This window comes from Carassius gibelio, chromosome A20, assembly GCF_023724105.1.
Source record: "Carassius gibelio isolate Cgi1373 ecotype wild population from Czech Republic chromosome A20, carGib1.2-hapl.c, whole genome shotgun sequence".
NCBI lineage: Eukaryota > Metazoa > Chordata > Actinopteri > Cypriniformes > Cyprinidae > Carassius > Carassius gibelio.
In genome coordinates, this window is record NC_068390.1 from 17,210,988 (window position 1) to 17,228,097 (window position 17,110).

General features: G+C 36.8%; 2 protein-coding genes across 4 annotated transcripts in view; one reads left to right on the plus strand and one right to left on the minus strand.

Annotated features, from left to right (window-relative positions):
• The window catches only part of LOC127938782 (GDP-mannose 4,6 dehydratase), a 62,822-nt gene extending 58,639 nt beyond the window's left edge, over window positions 1-4,183 (plus strand). For both annotated transcript variants that reach the window (XM_052535647.1, XM_052535648.1), the window contains 2 exons: window positions 3,531-3,599; window positions 3,687-4,183. In XM_052535647.1, the coding sequence (XP_052391607.1) occupies window positions 3,531-3,599; window positions 3,687-3,749 (132 nt within the window). In that variant the 3' untranslated portion in view covers window positions 3,750-4,183. The remainder of the gene's footprint in view (window positions 1-3,530; window positions 3,600-3,686) is intronic.
• A 6,121-nt stretch (window positions 4,184-10,304) lies between these two features.
• On the minus strand, window positions 10,305-12,272 carry LOC127938037 (forkhead box C1-B-like). 2 transcript variants are annotated; one of them, XM_052534416.1, is made up of 2 exons: window positions 12,094-12,272; window positions 10,305-11,997 (listed from the first exon to the last, which is right to left on the minus strand). In XM_052534416.1, the coding sequence occupies exon 2, from the start codon at window positions 11,971-11,973 to the stop codon at window positions 10,678-10,680; it is 1,296 nt and encodes a 431-aa protein (XP_052390376.1). In that variant the 5' UTR covers window positions 11,974-11,997; window positions 12,094-12,272; the 3' UTR covers window positions 10,305-10,677. The 2 variants fall into 2 exon arrangements, with proteins under 2 accessions (XP_052390376.1, XP_052390374.1); XM_052534414.1 differs by having other exon boundaries at window positions 10,305-12,000; window positions 12,094-12,271.
• Between the last annotated feature and the right edge of the window lie 4,838 nt (window positions 12,273-17,110).

The following is a 17,110-nucleotide window of genomic DNA, read 5'->3' on the forward strand; positions in this document are numbered from 1 at the left end:
TACAATTTTCAATAGGTTTATTATGAAATAACTCAAACATATAGCCTATGTTTTTTCTGCATTGTTTCTGGGCTGCCTTTTCTAAAAACATAAATGCTTTCTTATTATAGGCTACTCTTGGGAAACGCAGCTCTATTTAAATGTACTGTCAGAAGTAAGTGAACGCTTTCTGTAACTGATTGATTCTGCCTTGCAACATTTGCGTGTGTTCAGATGAACAGGACAATCCCTTCCACACAATTATTTATAGGTTTTTCATCCAATTTAAGGCATATTGTAGGCATTATTTTCTGCTTAATAAACGAAATCACTGGTAAATAAAAACACCTTATACTTCAGGATTGATTCGCCCATCTCTAGAAGTGAGATTTATTATTTTTAAAAAACGGCAACTTGCCTTACCTGAACTTTACCTTAAAAAAATAGGGTGGCATGGTAATATTTTAGGTTTTTCAAATTGAACAAATTGAACTTAAAAATGTATATTTCAGTAACTGAAATAATGTTAGTATACCAACCTACTGAAGTACTAAAATCTTTATAATGCAATGGCAACCTCCAAATACACTGGTGGTAAAAAACAAACAAAAAAAAACCCTATAGAGTCAAATATATATGCATACATATGTACGTGTGTATGTATATGCATATCTATATGTGTGTATATTTATATTTATATAAGGTGCACATAATGTAATACACAAAAAACATAATATGTAACAAAATTCTATTTAAAAAAAAAATCTGATATTAAAGATAGTTATTTCAGTGATAGACCATCAAATGTGTGTGTCACACAGGAAACCTGAAAAACTGTCAATTTAATTGTATTTTATGGTCCCGTGAGATTTATTATTATTTTTAATGTAAATAAGGAAAGTATCTGTTACCAGTTAACAGGTTTTTACCATAGCAGTTTTGCAATTTTTATCGTAAAAATCATGATTGTATTTTTTACAGTGTAGTTCTCTTATCTGCCCCCAACCACACTGAAAGCACATTAAAAGGAGGTGAGATGAAGTTTGAAAAGGCATCTGGGTCATTTGAATGAGGTGAATCATGTTCTCGCTGGCAGGCAGGACTCTTGTACGCTCTTGTACTGCTTGAGAAGATACAGCTCTCTGAGGCTTGTAAACACGCAAACACACTGCCAATACCACATGTAAGCACACACAGATCCTCAGTAATAAACACACCGTTGATTATGTGTTACTCATACAGATGCTTGCATGTTGCGATCTTGTCGTTCAGGTCTGGCTTTTAACACATTGACACTTTAGCTTGTATAGATTCCGATGGACTTTTGCACTCAGGCTTTTGATGTCGCGCTTTAGTTTTTCTGCTCTGTGATTGGCTGTTGTTTGAAAAGGGAAATCATTAGAGTCTTTGATCCCTCCTAAACATCCTGCATCAAACAACACAACTCTCACACACACAAAACTGCACGGCACAGACTGAAGTCTGTCGAACAGCCGTGGATTCTAGTTGTGTTTCAGCATGTACTTTCGAGGGATTCATCTCGCTCTTGTGTCTCTCGTGTTCCCGTGCATTGAAAGTGTCAGACACTTGGGGTTAGTGTCTCTTTGCTGGAGAGGGTTTACATGATCATCTAAATATTTATTAAACACTTGAAACAAGAATCTGTGATAGAGACATTCTCCTTTGTGTTGAATCAGATTTTTTTGCATTGTACTCTTGCCTCTTTTTATAGTTGAAAACTGAAAAGTTTTACAGCAGTCTTTTTTTTTCAGGATTTTTGGAATTTTTGCATTTATTTCAAATAGGAAAAAAGTCTTTACTGTCACTTTTGATCAATTTAACGTATATAAAATAATTCCTTTAAAATATCGTGCTGACCACAAACTTTTTTTTACTTTGTATATATGTATGTGTGTATAAAAAGATATATCCTTTATAAAAAATAAAACTACAAAACTAATTCATAACATATACACAGAAAATAGCATAATGTTTTATTTATGTGTAGAGATCTTGATAAAATGGAATCTAGATTTAAGTAAAATAATACATTGTGAAAGCAGTAATGACTGATTCGGACATGTTTATGAACAATACAAACCCAAATCTCCAGGGATTTGCTCATCAAAGGAAGTTAGACACCCACTTTGGTCAATCTGGTCATATTGCTTTAGTGGATTTGACCTTTGACTCCACTGTCCTACAATAGTGCACAAGAGCGTTGCTGTGTGTGCGTGCTTGAAACAGTTTGATAGAGCTTGCTGTTTTTTTTTCCTAATGCTGAAACATGCATGCATGCAGAGTCATTTTAAAATCTCAAATGTCATGTGTAGCCACGCTGTAAGTTAACAAAAGTTGCTTGATGTTTGTGAAGGTCTGTCACTCTAAGAGTCCTGAATTCCTTTACGTTAAGTGCTCGGTCACACACAATAAAAATGTACCCAGATGATGACTATCGCTTTTATTTATTGTTCATTTCCATTTTATTTACCATTTATGCAGGTGCGGCTTCTGTTTTAAACCCTGACGCATGTAGATATGCTCTTTAAACAAGCAAAAACACCCAGTGTTTGAAACTAAAATCTGCTTGTGAACTTCCACTGTGCCTTCGATATGTCTTGACTTGCTGACTTTCTATTTAATAGCAACAGCTGTTGCATACAACGCATGATTCACATGCACATGCTATGCTTCAGTTTCATCGAATTAATACCGTTTTAGTTCAAACACTTTGTAAACTTACACTGTCAGGACACAGTTCCGTAGTTGTTTGCATGTGAAGACTTGGATGGGTGACAAAAGCAGCTGATGTTAATTTAGCTTTCAGAAAAGTGAAGACTAATTATGATTAATATGCCGCATTAATACGTATCTTGATTATGATGGTTGCATGCGGTTTCATATGTTGATGAATGAATGCTATTTCGCTAATTAGTCTTTTAAAATATGGTTATGTCATTTAAATGATTTAATTGGAGCTAAAATGGAACCATGAGTTCGTGAATGTAACTTCTCAGGGTTCAGCATAAAAATATGGGCTTTTGGAACAAGAGCTCTCATTTGTCAAAGCACAGAAGTGCTGTTGTGAGAGTGTGTTTTTGGCTCCTTGTGTAATCAGATCAGCAGCAAAAGGACACCCTCAAAGCCTTTACTGCCACCCTGAGAAGCACCTTTAAGTGTGTGTGTGTGTGTGTGTGTGTGTGTGTGTGTGGGTGTGAGTGTTGCTGTCCTGGCAGGAGAACAGAAGGGGTTAGACCACAAGAGTCACACAATCCATCATACTCTGGCACTGAGAGGGGGCTGGAAAAGAGGGGGTGCTGAATGGATGGCCTGCCTCGGCCCTCACCTTCCCCCAGAGACACGGAGCTTGACACCTGTGTGTGTGGTGCTGCCGATTGTGTGTGGGAGTGTGTGAGAGGGAAGAAGAGTGTGTGTGGGGGTGTACAGATTGGGAGGTCCAGTTAATAAAGAAGGACTAAACCACCCCTTAGCCTTTTTTTTTTTTTCATCGTTGTTTTTCCCTGTCTCACTCTCTTTTTGTCTTTCTCCAGGACTTCCTACAGGGAGACAGTTCCAAAGCCTTTAAGATCCTGGGCTGGAAACCACGTGTGACATTCGAGGTTAGTGTTCCTGTATAAAAAATCAAAGAGGTTCACTTTCAGTGCACTCGAGATTGAGAAATAATGTATGTGTGTGTATTCCAACAGGAGCTTGTTAAAGAAATGGTGGACGAGGACATCAAGCTCATGCGGAACAACCCGAATGCCTGAGCCCACACGCCTTCATCTCCATGCATGCCAAAGAGGCGGTTGTCGTGTTTGTGTGTGTGTGATCACTGGAAGAAGCATTCAGCTGCATTTTGTTTTCTCTCCTGCTTCAGCTTTCTGATCTCAGTTTCACTGTGTTTTTTGAGGGTGCCCGGTGTTGCCTTTCTCTGTTACTGTCATATTTAAGGTTATGTGTATGGATTTTTAGTTTGTGTTGTCTAAATGATTTTTATCAATTTTTATAAAGTTTTTTTTATTCACAATCATGAAAACAAAATATTTGTAAATAAGGGAGTAAAGGGTTTTTAGAGCTTTTTAAAGGTGTTTGCTGTTTAAATTGTCATTGCAGTTTAAGGAATCACATTAATTTGTTGGAACATAAAAAATTTGTTTCCTGATTAATTAAAATGCAAATGCAAAATATGACATTTTATAAATTAGTTGTGTGCAAATTCTTAGTCATTTGAATATGTTTGTGGATCTCAACCTTTTTGACTCCAAAGTCCACAAATGTGCAACACAATATATTTTGTGTGGTGCTGGTAATTATTAAAGAACTGCTTGTTTTCAAATATGTATTCAAATATTATGAAAGAATAGCCTATATGAAAGAATTGATGAAAATTATTAACCACAAATAATATTGTACTTACATAGGTTTCCATACGTAGTCCATGAATATGTAGGTTAACGTGTTTTATTTTAATTTTTAAGCCATTCCTTCTGGCCTCCTGGCTGAAAACCGCTGATTTGCATTCAAAAACGTTAGGTCCTCGGAGTAGATTTGTATTTTAAAACCCTTTTATTTAGGATGTTAACAGTAATGTATATACCAGTATATATATTTCCTATAATTTAACCTAGGCTATTAACAACATATATTATATATTAACAACACTTGAGATAGCAAAAGTATACAATTTTAGATAATATTGTTGATTACAGCTTACATGGTTACAGTAAGTAAACATAATTTTGAATAAAGTTTCAATCTCTCTAGTCTCAGAAGTTAAATGTACAGTGAAATGCGTCTCAAAGCGGCTCGTGCCAGCTTTCGCGGGTTGCCTGGCGGTCATCGAGCCCCTCGCGCCGAGCACAACCGCTCTCTTGTATTCAGAGGGAAACGGGCGTCCACGAGGCCCTGAAGAAGTCCTTCATTCCAGATGCTCGAGCACGGCCCACCGCGCGCAGCGGAGGGAGCAGTAACTCGGCCTTGTAAAGCAGCTCATGTTTAATCACCTCTGACGTCGGGCGCAGCTGGGCCACTGAACCCTGACAGTGAAGACATTTAGTTGTGTGCGAAAATCCTCTGGCGTGTTTATTTGTAATGGCGACTCGGTTGTCCTCATCAAAGTAACAACAGATTCAAGAGACCTCTGTCAGCGTAAGTTTCCTCAAGCGAGGAGAGAAAGAGACCCGGTAAGGTCTCTGTAAAACGACCCAAGAGGCCACGGATAGCCTATTCTAGTCTATTCGAAGAGCCAAATATAGGTAATTTGACACCGACGTCAAAAGAAAGTGGGATCTTTGAGGCCCTCATAAGACAGGCAATAGTGGGGGCGTGTGTTTGTGTTGTTGAGACGGCATCTGTATTGTTGCCATTTAAGCGCCTTAAACAGCGCACCAATGTGAGCGGGCCTGATTGGAACCAGACGGTGCCTCGCCAGTCCGCGAGCGTAAAGAGCACCTTTCCACTGGCCTGGGTCACGAGCTCTATCACGTACAGGTGCACAGGCCGCTAGCAGCCACTAACTACATTAGCCTATATATATATATCCCGGCGAATTTATTTTCTACGCTTGAGCGGGGAAATTTCCGGTATTCTGCTGATGTTCCCGTAAAAGCAGCAGGAAACGTGAAATTCAATTGGACCGACAAATTAAAGCATCATTAAAAAAAAAAGTAAAAGACGCGGAAAACCCTAATGTTGTTAAGTCGCATAATTTAATTTAGCTAATGTTCTTTTATATTTTCTGTTTGGAAATGTCAGTAATTTCAAAAGATTCTTAATAAAAAAAATGCACTGAACTCAAATTATCCTCTCTGCGACAACTGGTTTGCTCACTGCTTCCAAAACTCATATATATAAAGTATAAAGTGTAGCCTATTAGCGGGTTTTAATAATGAAATATTATTTTTTACAGAATTTTAACAAATTTAATAATTAAACTATTTCTGAAATTGATAGCAATATGGAGAAATGTAGCAGGCTAGTGTATTCTGTCATTAATTTATCTTCTCTCTGATCATTTCTATCAGTCATGTAGTATAACTGTAACTGTAAAATAGCCTATCTATACGTTTATAATGCTATTTTATTATATTTCAGTTTACTTGATTAGGTTTCACCCTTTGGCCGGTATTGTTTATTTGTTTCTGTATTATATTTTGTAACAGCGATAATTATTTGCTTTGTCAGAGCATTTGGATTTCATTGATAAGTAGCCTAACTTTTACTCACTTCCGTCTAACAATTTTTGCAACGCAGAAGAAAATCATTTAGTTTAAATCCACTCTGTCAAGGTAAACTTGGGTCCATTTTCGTGTGTTTATTTTTCATCGTCAAGCATATAATCCGTGATAATCCTCTCGAGCATTCTCGCAGTCCATGGTTTAGTGTTCACATACATTTTATATGCAATTCCGTTTTGTCCGCGAGAAAAAAAATTACAATAAAATTTTAAAAATTCTAATTATTATTAATGTCTAAGATTGTAACATTTAACATTTAAAGACAGTTGCCTTCGTGCGCTTCAACAAATTAGGAGTCTTGTCATACAGGCTATGCGTTAACAATTTTAGATGATCGTTAAATATTTATTTAATTTTTATAGATATACATATGTATAAAGTATTAATATATATTTTGTAATGTGGCATTAAAAGTAGTTAATATGTTGTATCAAAACAAAACAAAAAAATAGCATATATTTATTTCTTAATTGGGAGCACAGCGCTAATTCACTTGCTGGACGCGCTTATTGCTTTATTTTTGCTTAGCTCAGATTGTGAGAAATAAAGAAGAATACAACGTTAGTTCATTTTTATACTGTGACTTAATTACTAACATTTAGCCAATATAGTTACTACCAAAAAAAAAATGTTCACATGATATGGGATTAAGAGCCGAGGTAAAGCAGGCCTAATAGGGTGATATCAGGTAAAATGGGCCATCAGGTAAAATGGGCCATTTAAGGTTTGGGGGGCCTAGCCCCTCTGGAATTTAGAACCAATGACTACAAAATATTTCAAACTATTGTCATAACTGTGCTTAACAAGTAACAGGTGATTTAATTGGTTTATGGTTGCTATGGTGGGTGGGGTAATCATTCTTATCAAGACTGCACCAGAGAGCTGCATGGTAAGTAGCCTGGCATACCAAATGTAACTAAACTATTATAAGGATGATAAATCTATAAAAAAACAAACATGCACATTAAAAAAATATGCATAATATCTGCCTTGATGGCATCAATCAGATATAATGTTGTTAGTTTGGTACAGGAACATATTTTTTGAAAAATTGATGTTTTTCTTGGCGGCCCAATTTACCTTAACCCACTGAGGTAAAATGGGCCACATGGTTTCAGCTAAAATGGGCCATCATCTGTGTCACTCACAAACACATATACACGTGTGTGTGTGTAAATTTATATATATATTTACATTTAGCTGACGCTTTTATCCAAAGCGACTTACAATTACTATATATATATATATATATATATATATGTATATATATGTCAGGGGTCGCACGCCTCTGGAGCAACTAGAGGTTAAGTGTCTTGCTCAGGGACACATTGGTGGATTTGAACCCAGGGCTCTCACACCAAAGGTGTACAAACATAAAATGTGATCCATGTTCTGCCTGGTTTCATGAGAGCTGTGGTGAAGAGAATGGTATCTGTGATGACGATGGTTTAATTTGCAAAGACTGTGTTTGAAAAAAACTTTCATCACACACACAAATCAATTTTGAATATCAATTTTTGTAATTTGCACATTTTGTTCTAAATGTATTGTTCACACACACATACACACACACACAAAAACACACACGCATACACACCCACACACACAACTGACATCAGTTCACTGATCTATGTTTTTCCAAAATTGACTTTTTTAATTGCACATTTGAATATGTGGGTTTGCACCCCAAAAATTTTTTTTTTTAATGGCACATATGGATATGTTTTTTTAATGCAGTTTAAATGTTATGTGGCTGTATAATCAGTTGTTTTGAAGTTAAAATTGATGATAAATTACTATTTCCCTTTGCAGTTTGACCGGCCCATTTTACCTGAACAGCTGGCCCATTTTACCTTAAACTGCTCATGCAAAAAAACTTGGCACAACTGGTGTTTCAAGAACTGTAGGGCCTAAATAATTATATTTTATTACATAATTTCAACACAAAACTATCAAAAACAGTCATTATTAATCATTAATACACATGTAATAGGCATATATGGTATTGTATTATTGTCCCAAACGATTTACCAAAAAGTGGCCCAATTTAGCTGATATCACCCTAGTTGTTTGCCGATCAAACCATTTATTACTTTTACATTAGTGTTGAATATAAATATATAATTATATTCTAAAATGATGTCGTTTATATTTCATTGTTTTAAGGCTGTACTGTTTTAGTTTTATTAGTATTATACTTTCACACACTAGTATAATGAACAATACAAACTGTTGAACTAGCCTACAATAAACTAAAAGCACCTCACAAAAACGCACTTAAACACTATTAAAAATTAATTGGACGGACTGTCCTAAATTAACCTAATTTAAAGAGACCGCAATATGTATAAGGAAATTGTCAAATATATCACACAGGATAAAATGCATGATACAAATCTATTTAAAAAAAAACAAACAAAAAAAAACTTCTCAGGCGTGTTATGAGATCGGCATCTGGTTAAAACGTGCCACGTTAATACCAGAAGGCTTTCTCTGCTGTATCATATTCCCCTCGCGCGCAATTCAACCCTGAAACACGCAGCTGATCACAACAAAGACACCTTTTCACTGGCACGAGCCCCTAACATTACCTGCGCGCACCTGTAATGCATTTGCCACTTGAGCCCTTCTTACAAAGTCGTATCGCCTCGAGCTGACCTTGCAACAATACTTACAGAAACTTAACGCTGTAATGCTTATTCACGGCCTTTTTTCTCTTTCTGTCTTTTTTCCATCTCTTCCTCTGTTTCTCCTTATTTGTTTCTCCTGATTTACACTTGAGGCCTATTCATTAACCGTATCTGTAAATCATGCACAAAATTAATTTCATCACAACGTTTATATAATCACAAAACACCACACCACTTACGGGGCCGCTTATGCCTATCAAATAAATACACTGCAAGTCTCTAGTGTTTCTGCTGCTGCTGATTGCAGCTTTACACGTCGCAGTGCACAGCTTCCTATTTAAATATTGCTGAATATATTTCAGGACAACAAATCAAAATAAGACGATTGTCTATTTTATTTCAGTTATACTGAAATGTTAAATAACAGGCTAAGGTTTTAGCCTGACAATTTACGTAGCCTATTTGTTTTACATTTACTGTTAAAAAAAAGCAACGCAGAAACGAAGAAAACACACTGACTCACTAGTAGAATGCTTTTGTTTGGAGGTTGGCTGAATTAATCATTTGATTTATCAAGCCCGTATTTTACATGGCTGGCTCAACATGCCTGGCTTATACTGCAATTCTTTCATCTGTTTATCTCCTTTTTAATCTATTATGTGTTTACAAATGAAAACTTCTATCAAAGACAATGGTTGTCTACATTCCGCAAGGCTGCAAAAGTGCAGTTCACTCCAGTGTGCCAACAATTGGTTGTAACAGTATAAAAAGAGAACAGAGCTAAAACGGTCAACTGCCTGGCATAAATAAAACAAGACCGCAAGATATATTTCAATAACATTTAATTTTACCATACTAAAACTAGAAACATATTTAAACCTGGTAAATATTTCTCTTAAGTATTACTTGAGAAACAAATTATATAGGAGCAGGACGTTTATACCAAATTATGTTAGTAGGAGATTAAGGTAAACGGGGACAAAGCTCTGTTAAATAACGTGCTCGATTATTATTATTATATTTTTTTACACTGACATTGTAGCATATAACATAATTTATTATTTAAAGTTTGACAAGTCTTTATAATAGTTATTAATAATCATTGTTTTGTTGTGCTTCTGTTTTAAATGCATTTTTTTTTGTTTAAGAACAATTTAAGGGTTCCTTGCACGTGGGAAAAAAATGGAACGTGGAAAAAAATAATAATTTCCAGATGTTTTTAAAACTTTGACCCCTATCCCCACCCCCTGTCCAAGGAATGCCTTAATAAAAGCACATCAAATATTTTAGGAGGAAAATAAGAAAATAGGCAAATATTTGCTAATAAGCTATGCTTAAACACCGTTTAAAAAATATTCCTTGTTTTCTGTGGCCGCTAATCAATAACAAGCTCTGACAGCTATTTAAGTAAATAATGGATTCAACAGGCATTACAAATCGATAAATCACTCGAGCGTTTAACTCCAACAAGACGACAATTTATTAAACAAATAGTAACTTTAGATATTTTCAAAAAAGTATAAGCAAAAAAACGGTAACTCAGTTGTACACTCGTTACCTTTCTATACTGAATTAATTATAAATACTTAAGACATTTCCTTGCAAAGTTGGTCCTCCTGCTCTTACATGAAATAAATTAACAAATGTTCTTTTCTATCTTTATAGACGAGCAGGGAGAGAATGTTTATGTGCAGCGGAATTATCTTACTTATTAACACAAACTCGCATATCAGCCCGAGTTCACTGATCTAAAAGCTTCCTTAAATTACAAACACATGGCAAATAATACAAATATATATTAACAATTTTGAAATTCATGAAACGTATGGTCAGAACTTGCAGTCGTATACAAAAGCTCCGGAAGCCCGGTAGAGTGGCTGACTGGACGGGAAAGCCATTTGACAGCTATTGCTTCCGGTCACCGGAGAGCTGTTCAGAGCTATCCGCTGCGTCTCGAACATCTCGCGCACCGCGTGAAAGTTCTGCTGCTGGCCGGGATAGCTCGCGCTCAGGTGTCCCAGCTCTCCGGACTGACTGAGGTACCAGGGTGCGAGTCGGTTCTGCTGCAAATGATGGCTCTCCTGGCTCGAGCCCTGGTGGGGGTGTGAGACAGAGGAGGCGCTTGTTGTGTTTGTGTATTCCGGTAAAGTGTCATCCCCGTGGCCGCGGTCCCCTGTGTACAGGCTCGTCGCTTGCATGTTGCAGTGATAAGTGGCGGGCTGGCCGCAGGGTGGACTGTAATGGGCGGGCTGCGGGGTTGGCGAGTAGGTCAGAGACACCGAGCCTGGCAGAGCAGCGCGAGAGGCCGGCAGCTCTGCCGCGTGCTGCGGGGACCCTCGAAGTCCTGTCATGATTGTATCCATAAAGGCCTGCTGTGGCGTTTGCGATTGAGGACTCCCGCTACACGCACTCCCACCGCTCCTGTCTGGACTCTCTGTTTTAGGCACTGTGCTGAGGGGTGGAGTGCTGTCATGCGGGGGCGTGCAAGCCCCGTTCTCGGTCTTTATATCCCGGAGCTTCACTGGCTGATGGGTGTCTTGCTCGCACGCTTGTCCCTGGGTGTCTTTGCCCTCCCGGTCCCGCTCCTCTCGGTCCTTCAGCACGTCCTTCTTCTTGAAGCGGCGCCTCCGTCGCAAGAAGCTGCCGTTTTCAAACATGTTATATGAGTCTGGGTCTAGAGTCCAGTAGCTGCCCTTACCTGGCTTCTTATCATCTCTTGGCACCTTGACAAAACACTCATTGAGCGACAAATTATGCCGTATGCTGTTCTGCCAGCCTTGCTTATTGTCCCGGTAAAATGGAAAGCGCTCCATGATAAACTGGTAGATCCCATTCAGTGTGATCTTCTTGTCGGCTGAGTTCTGGATGGCCATGGTGATGAGCGCGATGTAGCTATACGGAGGTTTCACCATGTCCTTGGGCTGCTGTGCAGGGGCGTACGGCCCATATGCGCGGGCCATGCCGCCGGGGTACTGCTCGTGCGCTGCGTGAGAGTACATGCTCATAGGCGCAGGCATTCCGGTATATCCACCTCCGGCCGCCGCTCGATAAAAGCCTTGATCTCCGGTGATATAAGGCACAACGCCTAGGGGGCTTTGGCTGGACACGGGGTAGCGCGCCTGCATCGTACCCCTCTCTCCAACGCTCTCCTGCTGCGGACGAACAGAGAAAAACAAGGTTAAAAATAGGCACACGTCTTGATTCACTTAGGGAAGAAAATTAATTCCAAAGTTCGTCACTTCCACCTTTTCCTTCAGTATCTTGTCTCAAAACTTTCATCCACAGTTTCTTCCAAAGCGGATTTCAGGTCTTCGCTGTGCAGGCGAATGAGCAGCAACTGTATTACGTGGAGAAGTCAGTGAATAGGGAAAACCTGTGAACTTCCCGCATCCGTCACTTCACAGGGACTTTTTCACCGAATTACCAATTCTGCCTTTTGGCTGAGCTCAGCGCTCCTCCCTGAACTCCTCTCGCGACCAATAAGCGCTCGAGAGCTGTTTGTAGAAAGACTGTACCCGAAGACCTTTTCCCTCTGGGTATAGGCATAGTCTACCCTTGCGTTAAGGATAAGAACGACGCAAACATATGGAAAGAGCTAGAAGTGTTGATAGAAAACGAGAAAATTCACACATCCTCAGGGTAAAGTCTACTTATAAGACGTGAAAAAAATAGAATCCTTGACATCTGCTTTAGGGTATAAAATTATATATTTTGTATAAAAGTACATGGGCAAAATTAAAGACAGGAGGTAAAACAGATTTATAATATTTGTTGAGATGTCTAGTGCTTTTACAGACTCGCATTCTGTCTGTTGAACAAGAAAGGCTCCCTGTTTTGCTTCAAGTGTCAGGATTCATTTCAATCGTTTGGCACTTATGTGCTGAAGGGGTGAAGTAAAGCGCCGTTTGTTTTTCAGAAACAAATGTTCTGCTTAGGAGCAAAGAAAAATCTGTTCTGGCCAAAAGGTGTAAATGGAGCAATGTGTCATTTTGAGTGCTAAAAGGCAAGGTGACGGGCAAATTAATTTATTTGTTGTTTAACACTTCGGGTTGTAAAGTAGACTATTTAATATTAAATTTGTTTTGTGCATTTGCACATAAAAGTTTAGTTGAGAAGATATAAAATAAATAGAAACAAAAGGGGGAAAACTAGGTACATTAGTTATTTTCTTTAGCAAAAAAATAGATTATTAGGCTAAATCAATTAAATTATAAAAAAAAGTCATTAAGTGGAAAACTATAACATCATTATCAATTCATTATTACCAATGACAACAATAAGATCATTATATAGAAATGAAACACCATGATAAATAATTAATATGACATGTTTCATGAAACATCTATTGTAATATACAAAGATATGCATTTTAATTATTTATTTTTCTGTTGGGTGTTTGTTTAACTTTTTATGATAGACTGCGTACATTATAGTTAACTGATAAATTAACATAATTAACATATATCGCGATATCACTTTTGCAAATAAAAAGGATAAATGTTACAAAGCATCATTTATTTAGCCTATATCTTTTTTTTTTTTTTAAATGGATAAAGCAAATATTTGCATTGACCAATTGTTTTATTATACTGCTAAAGGAACAAACTTAAATGTAAATTCACGTTGGAAAACAATTAATTATTTGTTTTGAATTAAAATCCTTGTAGGCTACTTAATGTTATTATGGTTACTTGGTTAAAATTAAAAACTGGTTACAGTGTCCTGGCTTGTATTTTCCTCTTGGACGTATTCTTCCTGGACCGTATTCATGCCTATTTAAACCTCTAGGAATTATGCCAACAGAGCACGGTGCAGTGAGGAGTGCGTCTGATGTAGTTCGCCCAAATTCACCTGCTTAGAATGTGTACTTCTGTGTTTCATCGCCCTCTTGTGGCCATTTTGTTCAAGCACCGATTTTGGATAATTCATCTACTAATAAAAGCCATTTGGTAGCTATATAGGCAACAAAGTAGCCTAGTTTACGTGCAACTTGCCTTTTTTAATTTATAAAAAAATAAAAAAGTCAATATTTTTAGTTCAAATTAATATATAAATATAGCACCTGAAACCGTTTTCACTATTTTTTTTTCACTAAATTTATTTATTTTTTACAATTTTTTATGTTTTTTCTTTAGTAGCTACCTTTACTGGTTCATGTAACTTGTGCATTTCATATAAACTGCCCATATATAGCCTTATATAATATATGATTTAACTTAAATATATAAATGGTACAAATGATTTTAAAAAAATGGTACAAATGATGTGTATATACTGTGAATAATAATTTCATGGTCCATTCATAAGGTCAGCAGTTTGCATAATGATGCCAAATGAATACGAAAAGAATCTCTGGTGTTCCTTTTGCGTTTGAAGAATAGTAGCATGGGACGCTGCACTGGTGCACAGATGTCAGACTGCACGCGAACAGGCGAGACCACACACTAACTTCTTCAAACAATGCGGTTAACTACAGCGAATGGGATGCAATCAGCTAATGCACTCAAAGGAATGTTCCATCGCCAGCTGCACAGAAGTAGCATTATTCATGAGCAGGAGGTGTATGAAGCCCCTCATGATCTGATGTCACAGCTGTCGTCCGCATTCGTTGTTTGCCCCAAAGTTTAAACTCGAGTTTGAAGTCAGAGAAAACTTTCATGAAAGATGCTGTAACCGACTTTTTATGGAATTATATATAGCCTAGCAAATGAACATACTCCCTGAATGTAAGATATGAAGCCTATATCTGTGACAGTCAGATTATGTGTTTAACAAATCAGAAAGGGAAGCATTTGATTCATTTGCTGTCTGTCAATCATTTGGGCTGTAACTGTCCATATATGGGAAGCTGAAAGCTATCATAGGACCTAGAGAATAATGAGCGTGAACCTGTTTTTATACAGTATGATGTAAAGTAAGACAAAATGCTTAAAAACAGATGTCAAGCTAGCTTTGCTTATTCTTGGCAGTTTCCGTTGTCTAACTTTGGCGGAAGTTCTCGAATGGCGGATATCTCACCTTTAATTTGAGGCAAATACTGTTTATTTTTGTTTCTTCACTCGCTTGGATGTGTGATACATACTAGAGCAGAGTTCATTGTTAAGCCAGGGCAACTTTGTTTGCCAGGGTTTTGAGATGCTAATCAGCAGAGTCAGAGATTGCACATTAGTATATTTAAAAATAATACTTTGGCCACTGGGGGGACCCCTTGCACCACTTTTATTAATCACTCTCACTTTTACGTTAGAACTATTCATAAATGTAAAAATCGAAAATATATAGATGTTACAATGTAGATTGTTTTGTATAAACTCATATTTGACTTTGGTAAAGATTATGGTAATAAATTAATTTCTGACTGTTTTAGTAAGTAGTTATGTTAGATACATTGCTGGTTTGCCCCATGATTTTAGCTTTTTTCTGCTCATCTCCGCAGTAGAAGATTCTGTCTTAAATGGATATATATATATATATATATATATATATATATATATATATATATATATATATATATATATATCCTTAGAGTAAAAACACTTCCAGTGAAAAACATCTCACATTATGGTTTCTTTTCATCAACATTTTATCTGGTGCATTAGATAAAATGTTCTGCATACATTATTAGTTTATATTGTCTTACGTAGGCATCTTAGAATATCTAATTAAATATTTAAGTTTTAGTTTATTGTTTTTAATTTTAGAAATCTGCAGAAATGCTAGGACTATACCAAGAAAAAGCACTGGAAGCGGATTCCTTGGATTTAAGTTCTGCTTGTAGTGCAAGACTTGAAGACATCATTTACAAGGACACTTTCAATGTGTCTTAGTTTAATTCAATCAGCAGTGAACTCTTTGCACAAAAACACATCTGGTGCATAGTTTTCATGGCATGTAGGAAAAAAGAGCAGGGCCGTGCACAGACATTTTGAGGGGCAATGGCCGAAATCACTGAGGTAGTTATTGCTCAGACTACTTACACTATGTGTATATATATATATATATATATATATATATATATATGTTTGTATATGTATATGTAGGCTATATATGCAGAGCTGGGTAGATTACTTGACAATTGTAATTCGTTACTGATTCAAAATTAAATGACAAAAATTGTAGGTCATAACATCATCCATTACATTACACATTTCAGGTAATATAATTAGATTACTTTCAGATTACTTCTGACTTTACTTACTTGTGACATTGATTTAAATAGGATAATCTTAATCTTAAACAACACAACAAAAACAAAAATTGGCAAAAGTTTGGCAATGCCTGCATTAGGCTACATGTAAATAAGAAATAATGTGAATTTGTGCATTTTAATGTGTTTGAAAGACAAAAGCCTACCAAAGACATTGAAACAGATGATTAAATAACCTACTGGGTGATAATGATCAGATAAATATTGATGTGTTCATCAGTAGTTGATGCAGTGTTGAAACACTGAGGCTGTGTAGCCTCCTGACTAATGACTGGTCTTTCTGTGAATATCCACACAACTGGAAGACTTTCTGAGGGTGTATAAGCGGTAAGAAATTTTAGAAAGAAATATTTAAAAGATGAAAAAGAGGAATTAGGCAAATTTATAAATTATGAATAATTTATTGTTATTTTATTAATAATATGTATTCATGTAATCCATAACAAAACAAACTGTAGTCTGATTAGGAGTATCTGGGCCACCCTCTGTGCACGGCCCTGAAGGAGAGCATGAAACTCTGAGATACAAAAATAATGTAACATCCATTTGATTCGGAAGTTTTTCCCATTTGATCTTGCATGATATTGTTGTTCTAAGTGGCACCTGTATGTGCTGTCTCTGTCAGTATCTTTTTCATATGTATTGAAAACCTCTTGTGATTCTTTGTTTTATTAGCCTAGTTTCCGAACTCTGTTGTAATTTCCAGGTGATTTTACTGGTCCAAATAAATCCCTCCATCATGTTTTAATAATAAGGCTTTGTATTTTTTGGAAGATAACTGTTTTCAAGACGGGTGCGTTTGATGCAGATAGGCTGTAGCTGTAAATGCCTCTTTCACAGGCGTCGCGTGAAGATGCATTGATTGACCGATAGATGGCGGGAGATGACCGTCTAAAAGCTTCGACTGCCTGCGCCACCAAAAATCACGCTAATAGTTTCTAAAATAAGATTACTTTTTTTTTTCTTTTTTTTATGCTTACCGTGATACACGTGTCCTTTTGCTTTTGAAAAAAAAAACTGAATCTGTTCGGTTTGTCTTTCGTTATCCATTTGAA